This window comes from Sinocyclocheilus rhinocerous, unplaced genomic scaffold (genome assembly GCF_001515625.1).
Source record: "Sinocyclocheilus rhinocerous isolate Xijiao unplaced genomic scaffold, SAMN03320098_v1.1 scaffold588, whole genome shotgun sequence".
In the NCBI taxonomy this organism is placed as follows: domain Eukaryota; kingdom Metazoa; phylum Chordata; class Actinopteri; order Cypriniformes; family Cyprinidae; genus Sinocyclocheilus; species Sinocyclocheilus rhinocerous.
The window spans coordinates 297,618-317,820 of record NW_015635063.1 but is presented as its reverse complement, the minus strand read 5'-3'; the positions used below and the strand labels follow the sequence as shown (position 1 = coordinate 317,820).

General features: G+C 38.4%; 1 protein-coding gene across 1 annotated transcript in view; it reads left to right on the top strand.

The window, feature by feature from the left end:
• Window positions 1–20,203, top strand: part of pcdh9 (protocadherin 9) — a 284,972-nt gene that overhangs the window by 788 nt on the left and 263,981 nt on the right. The window contains exon 2 of the mRNA XM_016560903.1: window positions 276–3,182. Coding sequence (XP_016416389.1) covers window positions 396–3,182 — 2,787 coding nt within the window. The 5' untranslated portion in view covers window positions 276–395. The remainder of the gene's footprint in view (window positions 1–275; window positions 3,183–20,203) is intronic.

Sequence of the window (20,203 nt, the reverse complement as noted above, 5' to 3'; positions counted from 1 at the left end):
TGACTGGCTGCATTATTTTATCTAGAGCCTCTCTGTGTATGCACAGGGAAATGATTACAGTGAAAAGCAGGCTGTAGTGGTGGTTAGAATGCATTTGAGAATTCTAACTAGAATGCATTGCCACCTTTATTAAGCATTACTATAAACCAGACTATAAACACTTATTGCTTGATTTTTAATTACGTTGATTTGGATGGACCATTTGTTGGTTCTTTGTCTTGAGTGTTGAGTATTATGGAATTCATTGTAACATATTATAATGTTGTGTGTTGTAGGGTCGTGTTTGGCTGCTCTTTATCTACAAATGTAAGGCTCTGTGAAACCTTGGCTCTGACAACACCATATGGAGACAACTGTTTGAATTAAAGCAGCGGGAACACGCGTTAACTGCTGTCATGGATTTAAGGGATTTTTTCTTGTTGGCAACATTAGTTGCTTGTTTCTGGTTAGATCCCACCATAGCCCAAGAGCTCATTTACCCTATTCGAGAAGAGCTACAGGAGAATGTTCTTATTGGAAACATTCCAAAGGACTTGAACATCTCCCATATGAGCTCTGCCACCGGGGTTACCAGTAATCTGGTTTACCGACTTGTGTCGAAAGCAGGTGACACCCCGCTACTTAGAGTGATGAGCAATACAGGAGAAATCTTTACCACCTCCAACCGTATCGACAGGGAGAAACTCTGTCCCGGCCCCTCTTTTGAAGACAGCGAGTGCTCTTTTGAAATTGAGGTGGTCATTTTGCCCAATGACTACTTCAGATTAATCAAAATTAAAATCATTGTCAAAGACACCAATGACAATTCCCCCATGTTTCCCTCGCCTGTGATCAACATTTCAATTCCGGAAAACACACTCATCAACAGCCGCTTTGCCATTCCCTCTGCCACCGATCCAGATACCGGACCCAATAGCGTACACAAATATGAGCTGTTGAACGGCCAGAGCGCCTTCGGTTTGGATATTGTGGAGACACCAGAGGGTGAGAAATGGCCTCAGCTTATCGTTCAGCAGAATTTAGATAGAGAACAGAAAGATACTTATGTGATGAAAGTCAAAGTGGAGGATGGGGGGAACCCACAAAAATCCAGCACTGCCATTTTACAGGTGACCGTCACTGATGTTAATGATAACCGGCCTGTCTTCAAAGAAAGCCAAATCGAAGTCCACATCCCGGAAAATTCTCCCGTCGGCACATCTGTAGTTCAGTTGCAAGCCACTGATGCAGACGTGGGAGCCAATGCAGAAATAAAATACATGTTTGGGACCCAGGTGTCTCCAGCAACACGGAGACTTTTTGCTTTGAACTCCACCACTGGGCTCATAACAGTTCAAAGGCCGCTTGATAGAGAGGAGACCGCCATTCATAAGCTCACAGTACTAGCCAGCGATGGAAGCTCGAGTCCAGCAAGAGCCACCGTCACTATCAATGTGACAGATGTGAATGACAACGCTCCAAACATCGACTTGAGATACATCATCAGTCCAACTAATGGTACTGTAATGCTTTCTGAAAAAGATCCAATAAATACCAAGATCGCTCTCATTACTGTATCTGACAAAGACACAGATGTCAATGGCAAGGTGATTTGCTTCATTGAAAAAGATGTTCCATTTCACCTCAAAGCAGTTTATGATAACCAGTATTTGTTAGAAACATCTGCACTGCTTGATTATGAAGGAACCAAGGAGTACATCTTCAAGATTGTTGCTTCTGACTCTGGAAAACCTAGTCTGAACCAGACCGCCCTGGTCAGAGTACGGCTGGAGGATGAGAATGACAATCCACCCATTTTCACCCAGCCTGTCATTGAGCTGGCTGTCATGGAGAACAACCAACGTGACATGTTCCTGACAACCATCAGCGCCACAGATGAGGACAGTGGACGGAATGCAGAGATTGTCTACCAGCTTGGACCCAACGCATCATTCTTTGATCTTGACCGCAAAACAGGAGTGCTAACCGCATCCAGGGTGTTTGATAGGGAGGAACAAGAGCGATTCCTCTTTACGGTCACCGCTAGGGACAATGGCACCAGAGCTCTGCAGAGTCAAGCTGCAGTCATAGTGACCATACTGGACGAGAACGACAATACCCCTAAATTTACACACAACCACTTTCAGTTCTTTGTGTCAGAGAACCTGCCTAAATATAGTACAGTTGGAGTAATCACAGTCACAGATGCAGATGCTGGTGAGAACGCTGTGGTGAGACTCTCGATCCTTAACGATAATGAGAACTTCATCCTTGACCCAGATTCTGGAGTCATAAAGTCTAACGTTTCCTTTGACCGAGAGCAGCAAAGCTCCTACACCTTTGACGTCAGAGCTGTGGACAACGGAAGCCCCCCATGTTCATCAGCTGCCAAGGTGACCATCAATGTCATTGATGTCAACGATAACCCCCCCATCGTCATCTACCCGCCATCAAACACCTCTTTCAAGCTAGTGCCACTGTCTGCGATTCCAGGATCGGTTGTGGCCGAGGTGTTTGCAGTAGATGGCGATACGGGTATGAATGCAGAACTCAAGTATACTATTGTGAGTGGTAACGGAAGAAGTCTTTTCAGAATTGACCCTGTAACGGGAAACATTACGTTAGAGGAGAAACCCACGGTTGCAGACATTGGCCTCCATAGGCTAGTGGTCAACATCAGTGACCTCGGCTATCCAAAGTCCCTGCACACTCTTGTCCTTGTTTTCCTGTATGTAAATGACACGGTTGGAAATTCCTCATACATACATGACCTCATCCGTCGGACAATGGAAACGCCACTGGATAGGAACATCGGCGAGAGCAGTGAGACTTATCAGAACGTTGACAACCTCAAAACCATAATTGCCATCGTGACAGGCGCTATGGTAGTGATCGTGGTCATCTTCATAACAGTTCTGGTGCGCTGCCGACATGCCTCACAGTTCAAGGCGGCCCAGAGAAAGAAGCAGGGTGCAGAGTGGATGTCCCCCAACCAGGAGAACAAGCAAAACAAGAAGAAGAAGCGCAAAAAGAGGAAGTCGCCAAAGAGCTCCCTCTTGAACTTTGTAACCATCGAGGAGAACAAACCCGACGACTCTGCCCACGAACCCATAAACGGAACCATCAGTCTCCCGGCTGAGCTCGAGGAGCCCGGGATTGGACGCTTTGATCGGAATGCCACCCCTTCTACCACCTTCAAACCTGTGTTTTTCTTTTTTAATTTATAAACCTCTACTTGAAACAAGTGCTGGATAAGCAGTTGGTTTAAAGGGTGAGATTCAAAATGAATCCAACTTTTCCTATGAATCCCACAAGGCTAGATTCAGTTTAATTTCACTGCTCTGTCATGGTTCAAAGATGCAATGTTCTGAGAGTTTGTGAAAGAAACATTTTTTTCTCGCCTGTCTACTTCGATCACCATTTTCTCATTTCGACATCCAAACTCTTTTGTGGAAGAAATTAATTTGACTCTAGGCATTATCAAACAAACCATCACTTGTATGAGTAACCACTCAAATTCAATCTTGTTCTTATTTTTCTGCATTTGTTAATTAGCATTCTCTATGATACCAGTTCCTTAATTAATCTTGGACTGCAGTTAATCTACTAATAGAGAAAATGTGTGCACACAACATTAAACATTATCTCCTGGTTCATTAAATCCAATGGTATCCAAATACTAAACCAATAAACTGTCTCAGATATTTAGTATAGAACAGAATTCCCTTTCGGTAGCTGTGCATATTTCTCAAAGACAATTCTACTGTATGAAGCGAAATCACAAAAGCGAGTTGCCAAGCACAGCATCTCGTAGTATGAAACCCAGATGATGAGAGATAGTTGAGGGAGGGAGGGAGGGGAATATTACCTTTAGGTGGCACTGTTGTTCTGTATGGCATATTCTGGCTATGGGCCAACATGCAGTGTGTGTGTGTGTGTGTGTCTGTAATGCATGGTGAAGAAGTGGGGGGCAGTTACTCGTTCTCTCTCTGTCGCTCTCTCTCATTCACTCTCTCTCTCTATCTCTCACTCACTTTACGTCTCTCTCTGTCTCCTTGCCTTTCCCTTGCCCTTTTGTCTGTGTGTGTGTTTGTGTGCGTGTACTTTTGTGTGTATGGAAGCATCTCTCTCAGTAAACAGCTCATGTCTAATGATGGACTGAATACACAACAGATTGGTAATGGCTGTTAGAGATTTATAAGATAAGGTCTGACCGTTGGAGAACAAACACATAAACACTTGTTTACTTAGCTATCTAAATAAGGACTTCTGTTTTAATTCTGTTGTAATTATGATACTAATTATTACTACAGACTAACTGTTTTTTTTTTTTAGTTGTTTATTCATGGATGCTTTTTCCCCAATTGAATATATATAATTTTGTGCTTTTATTTAGTTGTGTTTATTTAAAATTGAAATCTAAATATTTGTACCTTATTTATGAGTTATGAATTATTTTTTAGTTCACTTTAAAACATTTTTTTCAACTTCTGGGGACAATTAACGCCCAAAGTATAGCAAAGTAGACCAACACACTCACAAACATAAATGTTTAGAGACTATATTTAAATATATATGTATTTAAACTATATTTGGATACTGTCTCTAACTGAGGTCCAACTATATGCTTTTATTTATTTTTTTTATATGTTAGGGTCAATTATACTGTAATTACTGCAGCCTGTCGCCCTAGAAGAAAACATTAGCATTTTTAAAATAAAAATAATCATTGTTTTCTTTGTATGAATTGCTTTTCCAATTAAGGACACCCAATGAAAAGTTTTGTCAGATTTAGTTCACTTCAGGGGATAATTTTGTATGAGTGTGATGAAGCATTTCAAAAGGTTTTTCAATGAGATTTTGGATATGCAAAGCAATTCATTGCATTCTCTTTCCTTCTTCCTGTCTAAGGTTTGCATTGTAGGGAGAAAGAAAGGAGCACACCAATGTAGAACGACAGATTACATAATGAACTGCAATCCAGGCCAAGAGAGCGGCCTCTGCAGCTACTGTCCTATTGGGAACCATGCTGTCGTGCTGTACATGCCTTAACGAATGACTCAGTGACCCAAAACAATAGCCGCCACTGTAAGCGCAGAGACAGATGCCTGTCAACGCTGTAGATGGATTGTACCACACTGTGAAATGTGGTGTTCGCTCAGTCCAGAGGGGTCTGTGTTTGAACAGGGGTTGCCCTTTGTGTCTCTGTCTCGATTCTTTAAAGGCCATTGACTGTGCGTTTCCTCTCTAAAGCTCATAGATACTGGGGCAGCCTCCATGCAGAGCTAGTTAGCACAGCTAGAGGCACATCAGTGGAAAGCTTATTATGGCACCCAAAACCTCTTCTGAAAGCCATAGGGCAATTAACACTTGGCCTTTCTGTTCACCAACTGAACTGAAGCAGTGCAAAACAACAATCAGCACATGCAAACTTGCCTGATAGTCAAGGGTGCAGCAAACATTACCATTTTCCGTCTGCTTCTCCGCAGTGCAATGAAAAAAAATGTAGGTGGCTGTGTAAAACTACAGCTTTAAAGGGATAGTTCACCCCAAAATGAAATTCTGTCATCATTTACTCACCCTCATGTCATTCCTTTATGCATTTATTCTTCTGTGGAACACAAAAGGAGAAAAGTCAACAGGGTCCAGTGTCTTTTTTTTCATCCCAACATTTTTCAAAACGTCTTCTTTTATGCACCACAGAAGAAAGGACGTCATACAGGTTTGGAATGACATGGGGCTGAGTAAATGATGACAGAAGTTTAATTTTGGGGAGAACTGGCCCTTTAAGACTAAGCAGAAGCATTGGTTGCATGAGCGATTCATTGGGTGTTAATGCATTTATCCAAAGCAAGCTTACATTGCATTCTACGCTTACAATTCTTCAGTTCATGCATTCCCTTGAAATTAAACTCATGACCTTGCTAGTGCCATGCTCTACTCTTTAAACCATAGAAACTTATCAAGTCACATAATTACTAGTCATGAGGCAAAATGATTTATAAGTGCAATAATATGTCCTCTCGACTTTCCAATTGTTTCGACGCTGCTTCTGATAATGAAATATATTGTAGGAAAATTTCCAGGAATCAATGTGTATCATTCCTTGCCCATTTCTCTGTCACTTAACTATGCTTTTGAGAGGGAAATTCAATATACAACAGATACAAATCACTCACCTTCCAAAGAACTCATTGATGAACAGCCTTTATTGCAAAATAATCAGAGTAGGCCATTTATTTCTCATTTGTAGTTTTTTTATTGCATGGGGCAAACACACACGCACACATCATGGTTCAATAGCTTCTCAGGATGGAGGCACATTAAAAAGTCTATTACGAAGTGCATGAAACATTTAGGTTATTGATTAAGCGTGCATGCATAGTGTGCAAGACTCCGCTCTGCGGGAAAACTCCTCAACAAGCCTGATTAATAAACTCAGTTGGAGAAATTAAACTGGGAAGTGACTGCTCATAGCAAACCGAACTCATGCAAGCATTTAGAAGAGCGTTTGCGCTTCATGCTGGAGAGTCTCTGCTCATACTCATACCTGCTCAGATTTCACATCAAGAATTTCACTTACATCATGTCTATCAGATTCAGGTTTATTATCAGATCTTTGTCCATGAATATAGATTCTTATAGAGAGCCTCATTCATATGTATCCGAGCCCTGAGAGGAGCCTAACAGCTCTACCGGTGAGTGCTAGCAATAATGACTTGCAATTATTCCGAAGTGATGCGGTTATTCCGTTTGGATTAGGAAGCAATCAGACCGAGAGATTCCGCTGGACTGTTTTTAGAGACCAAATGATTGTCTCTCATGCACTGTTTTCTCTGTTGCCGAGAGTTCCTCTAATCTGGCAAAGCAGAGCGCAGTTAGGTCTTTTCCACTGTCACATAATAGAAGGAATCTGTACGCATCGCCTTTCCTGAGAGTCTCAACGAGCTAAGACAAAACCAAAATGAAACAAAAGTGTCTGGTCGCTGACTTGAGCATTGAATCTTAAGAGATTACACATGCATCAGGCTCGCACTCCGCCATATGTGAGCTAGACAAAGGTTACTAGCGAGGGCACAGAGTGAAAAATATGTGGAATGAAGAGATGTGTGTGTGTGTGTGTTCAAGCCTCTCTCAAGTGGCTTTATGCTTCAATGAATGGACATCCTAATGCAAACAGTAGAGACTCGGGACGGTACGGGGGAAGGCGGTAATAGACTCTGCATTGTGATGGTGAAGGGCCAGAGGGAGTAGTTCTTTCTCCACAGGTTCATTTGCCACATTAATAAGGGATTAGCATGGACTGGGCTCCCAGGATCAGGGCCTGAAGTTTGAGAAGATTAATGGACTGTGACATTATTGCACCTGAGGGGGATGTCTGTTGCGATATCTGGCGCGTTGGGCTGATGGAGGGGCTCCGTTGGGCCAGAGAAAGAGATTTAGTCGGGGTTCAACACTTGCGGCTGCTCGCTGCCTCTCATTGTCTTGCATAAAGAGTCTCTGCAATTCATTATTACGCATTGTTGGGCTCCTCTTTGACTGGTTTACGGGAGCCTAGATTAAATATTATGCAAATTGCGTTGGACTGGTGCAGTGTTCTGTTATTAAATAAACGTTTTGTCATCATTTACTCACCCTTGTGTCACTCCAAACCTGTATACCTTTCTGTAGAACGCAATAGAAGATACTTTGAAAAATGCTTCAGCGTTTTTTAGTCCACACAATGAAAGTCAGTGGGATCCAGAGTTCTTTTGGACCCAAGTGACTTTCATTTCATGAAAAATAAAAGAAAGAAAATCATGCAGGTTAAGGTGGGTAAATGATGACAGAATGTTCATTTTGGGGTGAAGTATCCCTTTTAAAAACAATTGTGGATGAAAAAGATGAACAAGAGATGCATTTTCTCATTTTTCCGCGTTCATTGCACCAATTTTGCACAATACACTGGCACCACGGAGTAATCTAACATTCAGCTGAACCCCAAGGTTGGGTTGGTCCCAAATGTACACATTGGAAACCAAAGATTCTTGTCTTTGGGAAGGTTCCTAATTCTCCAAATCCATTCAAGCCTCTCTCAATTCAAGGGTCAGTCCCGCCGTTTCAGCCCAAATGGCAGTGGCTTACAATTCTGAAATTTACACGGCTGTTCATTTCTCTTACGTAATCCAGTCTACCTCAAGTGCAGTTTGTCAAATCCCCGGTGGGAGCAAGCAGGCTTATCTTTAAAACAGACCGTTGATTGTGCACGTTCTAGACCCAACGCCGAGGTGAAAACTTCCCCGTTTTGCCCCTGTGAGGCTCAGCTTCTGAAGTTTAAGTTGAACTCGCTCGGTATAAAGTACTTTACAGTTATAGCCCTTGTTGGGGCCAAACTGTCAAACTGCTTTTGATAGGGTACTGATGGAAGACAGGCGAGGCAGTGCAAGAATGAAACATTGCCTCAGGATGCCCGTTTCAAAGCCTGTAAAACTCCTAAATATAGAGAACAAACTAAGTTTGAGGTAGGGTTGAAGACACCCCACTTGGGTGCGAGCAGAACTTTTTAGCTAGCTCAAGACTTTTATATTGTACATTCACACAGATGTTCAGAACTTGTTACTGGTAGAACTTCAAGCAAGACCTCCCTCTCCTGCATGGACATAATACAGAAATGCTTCTGTTATGCTAGAGTTTTTATTTATTCATTAACCAAACTAGCACAGACCATTGGCAAATTACCAGGATTTTTAAGATTTTCAGATTTGTTGTTGACTTTTTTTTTTCATCATTTTCATGGTCATCACACAATTACACTCACGACTGTAGAGTAAATGTGATTTAAATAAACTTCAGTGGCTTCAAAAATTATTTGGACATTCATTCCACACTTGAAAAGGCATGAATTTCCTTTTACAAAATATTAAATAAGCACCTGCAATGATACAAATAATGCTAGACCTTTTTCTTACTCATTTCTTACCCATGTTTGCAAAGACCTTTAACCTTAGTGGATGTATGAAGAACTTCCCCCTCAATTTCAAGCAGTGCGACCACAGGTAAAACACGAATGTGAAACATTAATGTTTCACAACCAGAAAGTGTCTACATACTCCACAAAATCTAAAATAAATGCCACTTGGTTTGACATTTTAGACATTTTAAGCAAGGTTTGAGTGTCCAAATACGTTTCAGGACCATGAACTTATACCAAGTAAGTTTCGGTCTGGATGTTTTAAAAATGTTTTTGTTTTATTTTTGAAGTCGAAAGGAGAGAAAGAGATAAAGTATTCAAAAGATGTGTTTAGCTGTGTTGTTTCCTCTGCCAGCTCATTTGCTGAAGTCACAAGCAAAAGTCAGCACCATTCATCATAATTTCATTTCATAAAGCAAACTGATTGATAAGAGATGGCTCCCGGATCCACTCTGTGATCTCTGACAGGCTTATATATGAGAACACTCTGCCTTTCACTCCTTCTGATTTTTAGTTCCATATTTTTATTTTTCATTCTCATACACATATTAACATTGACTGATTATTGGCATTGCATGATTGCTAATTATATATAACGATGAATATAAACAAATTATTAAACCCTATCATGATAACACCAGAAGTCTCTCTGTTTATTTCATCTTACGGTACCTACATGCTGCAATTTTGAATGCATTTGGGTAATGACTCACACAATATGAAATATTGTAAAGTAGATACGGTGGAAGAAAATGTTTCTTGACTAGTTTGTGATGTTCTGGACACTTTTTCATTTTTGTACACACTGTTTCAAATGCTCACCCGAGGTACAGTAGGGGTTCATCTAATGTGCACCAATTCATCTCAACATTTTTGGGACAGAAGACAGAAGCCCCACGTGAGCACCACTGTGCACTCTTAACAATAAAGGTTCCGATTTGAACCACAAAGGGTTTTAGATCCCGATGCCATAGAACGAGTTTCTTATTTCCTCAAAGAAAACCATCCATGTAGTGCTGCTTTAAAGAACCCAGAAACAGTTACTTTGATCTGAAGAACCTGAAAGGTAACATCAAGAACATTTCTAATCTCCAAAGAGCAATAGAACCAACTCAAGAACCCCTGAAGGGGGAAGAACCACTGAAGAACCTTTATTTTTGAGAGAGTACTGTGACCATCCCTAAGTGCTGTTTCTCTGACACAGTGACATCATGACACAACGAGGGCCTTAGGGCCTTTCCAAAGGTTGAAGGAGTCATCCTGTCAGATCACAGCACCTCCCCTTTCTTCAGATTAATAGCTTTGATTACCATAATCTGTAGTGAACTTCTCCTGTTCCACCCCTCCAATGCACCCGCCGTAATTTATAATGTACATAAAAAATGTTTTATGTAAATTGACCTCCTGGTAATCTTGCTTAATGTGCTGTGTTATTCTATAATGGACTGTTATGATTTTGTTTCTGCATATTTTTTCTTTCGCTTGTTATAATGTACTTCCCCGCTGCAATCTGTATGCAGCTCAAGTAATCCTGGATGACTATTAATATTAATATTATGATTTTGTTTTTGTTTTCTGCTGAGCATTGTTTGAACAGTGATATTTTATCTTTTTAATTTCATAATAAATGTTGAAAAGTGATTTTTTTTCCCTTTCTGGCTTTTAGTCCACTGCTTTTGACACTGTGAAACTTTGCACTTTGAGCTCTAATCAGGTTTTACTGCAGATAAAAGCACATGTCATTATTCAGTCAATGTAATGCTTTCATTATGCAGATCTAAGGTTTATCATAAATGTAGATAGTGTGCATCATACTAAGCATGCACACTGTTAAAATCACATCTGCACTGTGATTGAAGTTAACATATAAAGCACAGCTTGCTTAAAACTTGTTGACATACTGTAGCTCAAAGTAGGACTACGTCTATTAAAAAATAGACTGAGTAAACAAGAAAACAATGAGTATGCATATTTATTAGTGTGAAGCTTCATGCAAGTTTTGAGGCACTTGATTGAAAGTTGAAAAATTCATGCAAACCAGCGACAAACACAACTGAATTGATCTGATTTTGCACTAGTGATACGTGAGCATTTTGCATAGATTTTCAATTACAAATCAGTAAGTGCATTTAAACTTAAGCTCTACTGAACTGCAAATTTAAGGATATAAAGATCTGAAGTGGTGTATCACTTTGAAAGCCGGTATTGCATAGACAAACCCATATTACAAATATGTTGCCTCTAGCTTTATAACAGCAGGATTGTGAACTGTTTAAAATGTGTCTGTGAGATACGAAAGGACAGAAGATACCCTGAAGCTTTTTACTAGGTTTGAAATTTCAAGGATTTAAGATACTGAAAAAAAATAGACAATAAGAGATAAAAAATTTAAAAAGTATTTATAGAGTAAAATGGAACGAGGCTGGACTCATGCTTTGGTTTGTAGACATATACATTCCTGCAATTGACAGAAACGTTTACAGTGCTCACATTCAAGCTACACATTTGTTCATGCATTCCCTGGGAATTGAACCCATGACCTTAGCCGTTAGCGCCATGCTTTACTGTTACTGTATACACTGCAGGCCTTTATATCAGAATGAATGAACACAATTTTCTATATTGACACTTTTCCTACTGAAATGGCTTCATGAACCATGATTTGCTACTTGCCGTTTTATTGCTAGTTGCTTGCAGGTGGTATTATGGGGGACATTCTAGTACTTGACAGATTTTTATTGGACAAACATTTCCATGTCTCTCAACAATTCAACAGTATTTTGGTCCATTTTTCTGCAATAGTAATATTGTACATTTTGTCATTTTTATTTTGTAATATTTTAAGAGAGAGAGAGAGAGAAAAAACCCCTAAAACTATACAAGATGCAATAAAATAAGAGCCAGACTACATTAAATATGGGTTCATTTGCTGCGCCTTGCAGATAAATTGTTTTCACCTACCATAATGTATTTTGTGCGGTGAAATATTGCTTAAAGTAAGAAACACTAAGAAACAAAAATATATATATTTTTTATACTCAGACAGCTATTGTCTATATAGCTATTGCAATCCTTTTGAATATTGTTGGGTTTATCCAGCTCATAATAACATTAATACATTTTAATGCTTGATTTTAAGGACTTTTTTTGTGCTTGATGTCCAAAATGGATCAGGTCCATTGAAGTTCAGCTTCATCATGATGACCTCGAAGCTAAAAGACATGGACTAAAAGTAGATTTGGATACCAAGAACGGATTCGTAAAAAAAAAAAAATAGGAGAATAATGATGTTTAATTCCATTGCTCTGATTTGCAAAAAAAAAATGATTCTAACAATTTGGTTCTTTTTTGTGATTCAAAAACGTACAGTGGAAACAGTGAAGTCTAATTCTCGAATGAATGATTCAAATGAGTCGATTCTTTTAGTGAGTTAAAAACATACAACACAAACAGCTCAATCAGATCAATTATGTCCTGGTTCTTTTTAATGAATCAGCAGTATACAGTGCAAACAGTGAAGTCTGATTAAGGACTTTTTTTGTGCTTGATGTCCAAAATGGATCAGGTCCATTGAAGTTCAGCTTCATCATGATGACCTCGAAGCTAAAAGACATGGACTAAAAGTAGATTTGGATACCAAGAACGGATTCGTAAAAAAAAAAAAATAGGAGAATAATGATGTTTAATTCCATTGCTCTGATTTGCAAAAAAAAAAGTATTCTAACAATTTGGTTCTTTTTTGTGATTCAAAAACGTACAGTGGAAACAGTGAAGTCTAATTCTCGAATGAATGATTCAAATGAGTCGATTCTTTTAGTGAGTTAAAAACATACAACACAAACAGCTAAATCAGATCAATTATGTCCTGGTTCTTTTTAATGAATCAGCAGTATACAGTGCAAACCGTGAAGTCTGATTCCTAAATCAATGAATCTAATGAATTGATCTGAGAAATATACAGCACAATTAGGGTGGCCCGATTCCTGAATGAAAGACTCTACTGAGTCAGTACTTTTTAGTGGATCAAAAACATATAGAGGCTTAAATCAGTGTAGTTACTGACTGGTTGTTCAAATGATAATGTGTAGTTAAAGATTCACATGATGAGTTCTGCTTACATTTGACAGTCTGGTAAAATAAAAGCAATCAGCGTAGAATGTACGGCTATAAAACTGGGACAGCAGTAAACTGTATATAATTTGTGAATTGTATTATAACTTAAAATATATATAAAAAAAAAAGAATGATGCTCAGTTCCGTTAATGGTTTTCAGAAGTGCATTCTCCCCCCGTGACGGACCGAACACCATACTCATGTATATGACAGAGATTCCTGCATTACTTGACAGTATAAGAATAAAAACAGCAGTAAGCAATGTATATAGTTTTTGAAGTGCTTACCAATGAGATTAGTTGTAATACAACATCAACAGTTGACGGCACACACCTATAAAGATATTTCTACCTTTCTGCCTAAGCTTTCCCTCTATGGCCCCTTTAATTTGATAGGTTTACACTCCACAACAGGAGTAAATCTCTTTAATAATATAAGAACCAAAACAGATTAGAGTTGAATATGGTCTGATGCTTCATAGCAGTTGTTTGGTTGAGAACTGGCGTCTAAGCGCTGCATAAACACATGCTGATTGAACGGGTGTATTTCAAAGTGCCGAGCAAACACATCCACGGCTTAAACTCTTTTTTTAATCCCTTCATTTTTTGGAGCGTGGCCTCCGTTGGCGGGCTGATGACTTGATGAGCTTGCGCTGGGGTTGAATACCGAGAGATACATAAATACACAAACAAATCTTTGAAGGCTAGGGTTAGGGTAATCCCATCAGTGCTGTCTTTTATGGTGGACAGCAGAATCCGGTATTTCCGGTAAGCGCTCCAAACATCCTGTTCTAACATTATATATAGGCTATATAAATATAATGTGGAGAGGTATAAAGATTAAGAGCAGGATTGGTTCAGGACTAGTTCATTGGTCTGCGTGGGGCTCCGGGGCTCAATTGTCCCAGCTGTTGCTTTGACAAGCAGCTGAGGGAGGAAAACGAATGATAGTGTCAGCGTTAGGTAAACCAGCTGGGATAAAAACTCACATTAGTGACGTCCCCAAGGCATTCAATGGTGTCATGACTTCCACATGTGCACTGCAGAAAATACAAATTTCAAAAAATGATGCTATTTTTCAATTGTTATTAAAATTGTGGACACTTTATCCGTTGCATCGTATCATGCTGTCTTTTCCAACATCAATTGGCATTAGCTTAGGTTTTTAAAATGCCATGTCAAGCTCCAAAATATTTTTAAACAAAATGGTTTGAGATTTACGAATTTACTTTTTTTTTTCCCGGCCCACTTTATATTAAGCGTCTTTAACTACTATGTACCTACATTTAAATTAATCATTTAATACCATTCACTTATTGTGTACATACATGTTTTTACATTGTACTTCTATTTAAAAAACACATTCTTGTAATTATATCTGTAATTAATTTCTGTAGTTACATCTGTAGTTACACTATCAACACTATCCCTACACCTTAACCTAACTAGTTCTCCAAACCTGGCCATAACCTTAACCATATCCCACCTTGATAGCAGCAAAAGTGATCTGGGTTGCATTTTATTTTACAGTATGTGCACTTACCTGTACTTACAGTATACTTACCTAAAATACTGGATAATATAAGGTAACTACCTGGGTTAAGGTTAGGTTTAGGGGTAGGTTCAGGGTTAGTACCTCGTTATTACACAGTTATTGTAGTTACTATAACAAGTACATAGTATGTACATGCGGAACATGACTGTAAAATAAATAAATACATAAAAAGTGTCACCATGACATGCAATACAACATGTACACAGTAAGTAAATCATACCAAGCAATTCATTATTTTTAATGTAAGTACACGTTAGGTAAAGACACCGTAATATAAAGTGGGACCCGATTTTCTGTTAGAAATTGCTAATAGATATCACAATAAAATTGTAAAAGAAAATGGCAAGTAATATGTTGAATTAAACATGACATTTTGAAGCAGAAAAACTAAAATAAATATTGTTTAACATGCTCCAATAATCTTCAAAAAAAAAAGTTTTTCTTTTTACACTGCAGCCTATAAAAACATGTCCAGTGCAAATGCAAGTTGCCATCCCAACTGAAACCAATTGGACCACAAGGAACTACCCAAAATGCCAATTTGGCACATTTGCACACAGTAGTTACCAGACAGACTGGCTGTGTCTCAAATCGCCCCTTATTTAGTGTTCTATTTGAGGGGACTGCCATTTGAAGTGGTGTCCGAAGCCATAGTAGACATTATAAAATGTCCACATATTCAATACACCTTAATAATAACTGTACAACGGATGTTAGTAGTGGTATAATTATGTACACAAGTGAATACCCATGGTATTAAATCAGTGTGAAATACTTTGATATTGTAAATATCAATGCTCATTCGCTAATACACAGTACAGTGGCCCCAAAAGGAAACTTTTTTTTTGGGAAACAAGTGAATTGCATTAGAAAATTATGTAGTGGCATCTGCAAATAAGCAAGTACTTTTACCAACTGGTGAAATCACAGTGATTTTTAGTGAGTAAACTGTATGTTTGGGATGTGTCTGAAACTTTGAAACTAAGTTACTTTGCTGCCCAGTTAGTCGATAACTGTATGAAGGTACCTCTTCAGAAACAGTGATATCATGTGTATATACAGTATACAATATAGACATTTCCCATGGACACATGTCCAGAGTTACTACAGTTGTAATTCCACTAATGTTTGACAATCAGAAATCATGTTTTGCTTGAAGAGCGTGCTTATTTCTGTGTTTCTTAAAATGATTGTGCCACTTGGTTTGACGTTTATCTAATGCAATTGCATCCATTCATTTCAAGTTGTGGCTGAATAGTCTAAATGCTGTTTTGGGGCCACCATCTTGTGTTCAAGCAAACCATTAGAGCAAGAAAGAGTGAGAAAGACAGAAACATTGCTGTGCTAAAGGCGAAAAAATGCACTGAGCACCCAGAGACTACATTTTCAAGACATAAAATCACCTCTTCAGACTGACTTTGCAGTCTGTGATTTTTACGATGGCAGGCGTGGTATTAGTCGCTCCAATCTCTTGCTTTGTCTTGGCCCAGGCAAATCGATGTTCGTAAGGCGCAGTAAAAATGACAATAAAATTCAATCTCAACTTTCAGTCTCAATCTCTTTTTATTGCACCGCATTGACAAGTCTCACGACTGGGCCGGGAGAGGTAATGCACTGAAGTGACCTACTAACTCTGCCAGCGTGGAGAAAATAACCCGGCTGATTGCCGGGACTCTTGATTGCGTGGAGCTGGACGGTAGGCAAAAGCTGCGGACCGTGATGCTGATTTACTTCCTGAAGGGACGTGGATGACGGAACAGGTGCTGGAGTGTAAATATACATGTAGATCGCCCTTTGATTGTAATAACACAGTGGGTGCCAAAAGCTCCAGGCCAGCCGTTTTTCTTTTTTTCCCCATTTGCTGATTATCTGAGCCGCTGTTTACTGAATGCCTGGCATCTGGAAGTTCATTTCCTGCACTTAAGAAGAGCCACCATGCTATGTCCATTTTGGCCTGCCTCAATTGTAAAATCAAACACTAATTCTAGTTTTCATGGGTGCACCCTGCATGCGATGTATCATCAACTATGAGTACATTTGGCACTGTGTGCTTTTAAAACATACTTTTCACACTCTCATTATGGTTTTTTAAATTTCCCCACCAACAATATCCAACTGCACACATCACAAGTGAATTCTGTTTTGCGTAATTTTCGCCACATATCAAAGCACCATTCGTTATGTCGTAGAAATGATAGATGGAATTACATTTTTAACATTTTTGGTATGATATTTCAAGCTTCTTTGTCTTGGTAAAAATAAAATGTAATGCTAATTAAAAAAAATAATATATATATATACAACATAATTTGACAGAATAATAGCTTGAAATGTTCTGTTCTTGTTCGTTATTTTCTTCACGTCTTGCTAAACAAGTCTCCTTACTAAAGCACAATAACATTGGAAAAAAACTCTTTTTATACAAACATTTTCGGTTGTAGCAATGTCAGTTGTTGGAAATGGCAGACTAGTTTGTCTTGCTAAGGGTAATTTCATTACTAGCATTTCGTGTATCCTAAATACTCACGATTAAATAATATTTTCACTATTTGACAACATTTACATTTAGCAAATATTTTCATACAAAGTAATTTTTTTATCAGTTAAAGGGATAGTTCACTCAAAATTGAAAATTCTGTCATTATTTATTAAGTCAACTGTTTGGCTACCAACAAATCTTCAAAATATCTTCTTTTTCATTCAATAGTTGAAAGAAATTCATACAGGTTTGGAACGACTTGAGTATGAATAAATGATGACAGAATTATGCATTTCAGGGTGAACTATCTCTTTAATGCATTCACTAGGAATTGAACCAACAAACTTGATGTTGTTTACACCATGCTCTGTTTGAGCTACATGAACACCTCAGTTTTTTTGTTTGTTTACTGTACATCGCTTCTCATACAATATGTCAGTGGTTCCCAACCCTGGTCCTGGAGGCACCCCAACGCTGCACATTTTGCATGTCTCCTTTCTCTGACACACCAAATTCAGGTCTTGAAGTCTCTACTAATGAGCTGATGACCTGCATCAGGTGTGTTTGATTAAGGAGACATGCAAAACGTGCAGTGTTGGGGTGCCTCCAGGACCAGGGTTGGGACCCACTGCAATGTGTAATCTCATGCTGTTTATACATGCCATTCAATGACACTATTGCCTCCTAGATAAACAAGTGCACTTTTTATATAACTTTTTTTTTGTGAGAATTGTTGGTTGAACTGACATCAAAACTGAGGGACACTGATAATTTAAGGTATAAAATGCATACTCATAACTTTAATACAATAAATATTGAACTTATATATGTTATTTCATTCTTTGTACTCACATATTACTATAAATAGATTTTTTTTGTAAAAATAGTTTTAATAAAAACCAGCCCTTTGGAACATAATATGCCCCCATTGATCAAGAAACACTCATAAACTGTTGTTGGAAAAATGTAACAGGAAAGCCATTCAAAACTGAGCTTGAAAGGAAATCACATAAATTCAGCTTCAAAAGAGGTTATTGAAGGGTTGAAAGCTACGTGCGCCTGTGTGACGACGAATGTTTTGTTGTCGAATCCGTTCGATGTATGGATTGCGGATGAGTATTGAGTCAGGGCTTTATCCAGGCGATGGAACCTTGGTGCTCTTGTCGGGATTCGCAGTGTTTGCTTGAACAATGTGAGAACTCATAAGAGCTACGATCAATCTGTCAGCGAATAAGCTGTCACGGAGGTGCTGCACCGAGGGATATTTAACGCAAACATTAAACAAGCCGTGTCCGTTGTTTTTATCGTCAAGGGAATATGAAATAGCAGGGTTTTTAAAAGCAGACGCGGACACGTGCCTGGCTGCCTTATGAGTGTGTACTTCTCTGACCACCACGTGAACTTTGCTTTCCGTTGCAGGAAAATAATAATATGCGTGGAAATGTCATTCAGGCAAGTGACGAGTCACATCTTATCGCAGCTCCATTATATGCAAAGGTGTAAAACATTTGGCTTCCTTATTTAGATGATGCGATTCCACCCAGGTGAAGAGCTGAATTAGCAAAGGAGGGTAAAATTGTTTTCCCACTATCTCTCCACAAACATAGACAGCGGCCCCTGTCTCCCCCCGCCGTAAAGCTGATAATGCTCCTGATAAAGTACATGGACACCTGGATTTATTTCCTCTGCTATCACTCGCTTTATTTATTTATTTATTTCCGTGTCCTTTCGTTTACAACCTCTACGTGCGTCTCGATTTCACCTCACCATCTGCACGCGGCCGCACTCAGTGATTCCTAAGCCAAAAATACCAGTAATGCCGTAGTTTCTCATTTCTTTCTCTTTTTTTCTTTGGCTTTTTAACACACTAATGTGCTGGACAGATGGCAGCACACTATGGTTAATACTGTTCCCGTTAAGTCATGCGCTCATAGTAAAGATAAGGGCTGCACTACTGGTCACACTTTTCCTGTATTCAGGCGCACTAATTTGGTTGCTTGGCAGTAGTAGCTGTGACAGAATCTGCAGCTTTCTTTGTAAAAAAGATTCCATACCTTGTATTGGGGTGGGCGGTATGACCAATTTCATATACCACGGTAGCATATATCACAATATACATAGTTGTTTTTCCTAGAAATACAGCAACTAGGGCTGATACAGGGTGAATTCAGGCTAATTGGGACATTTTTCCCCAGTCATCTCAATGGCAAAATGTGTTCCAATTTACCTGAATTCACACTATTAAACAACCAAGTGATAATATCTATTTTTTTCTATTCAAGTGAATCAAGTTTACTAATGGAAAATTATTTATGAAAATATATACTTGATAATAATTTTCTTTTCTTTGCATATATCAAAATGGCTTCATAAAACATTACAATGCTGCATTTCTTCTATTCAGGTCGTGAATTGATATAAAATATCATTATATATTTTGATATTATATATTTATTAACACTTAACATTAATATTATGTATTTTTATAATTAATGTAATACATGTTTAGTAATATATATATATATATATATATATATATATATAATTCTACCAACATTTCTTTATTTCTGTATTTTTAAAGTGTATATGTATATATAAAATATTAAAACAAAAAATAATATACAAACAGTAATACAATTAATATTTTTGTATGTATGTGTGTATGTATGTATATGTGTTAGTAGTAATATTAATATATATTAAAACATTAATATTTCTGTATTTAGACATTTTATATACATATAAAATCAAAAATATAAATTCTAAATAAAAAATATAGTATAAAACACACACACACACACACACACATATATATAAAATAAAAATGTGTTCATAGAATGTGCACTATGAAAGAATAAGAAATGTTTGCTAAGTAACCGACACTTGACCCATTCCCTCTCAACACACACACACACACACACACACACAGCTTAGAGCCCTAGAACATGTGGATCTCCCATGACCCCATTTCGGCATAATTTCTGACTCTGCTGATGGTTTGAGTCTGTGTCTTCGATGTCTCCAAGACATCCGCCCCAAATATCAGTGACTGGATACATAATAACCCTCATCCAGAGCCCCTTATCAGAGTTGTCTGTATCCCCGGGGCGTCACAATCCGGGGTTCCT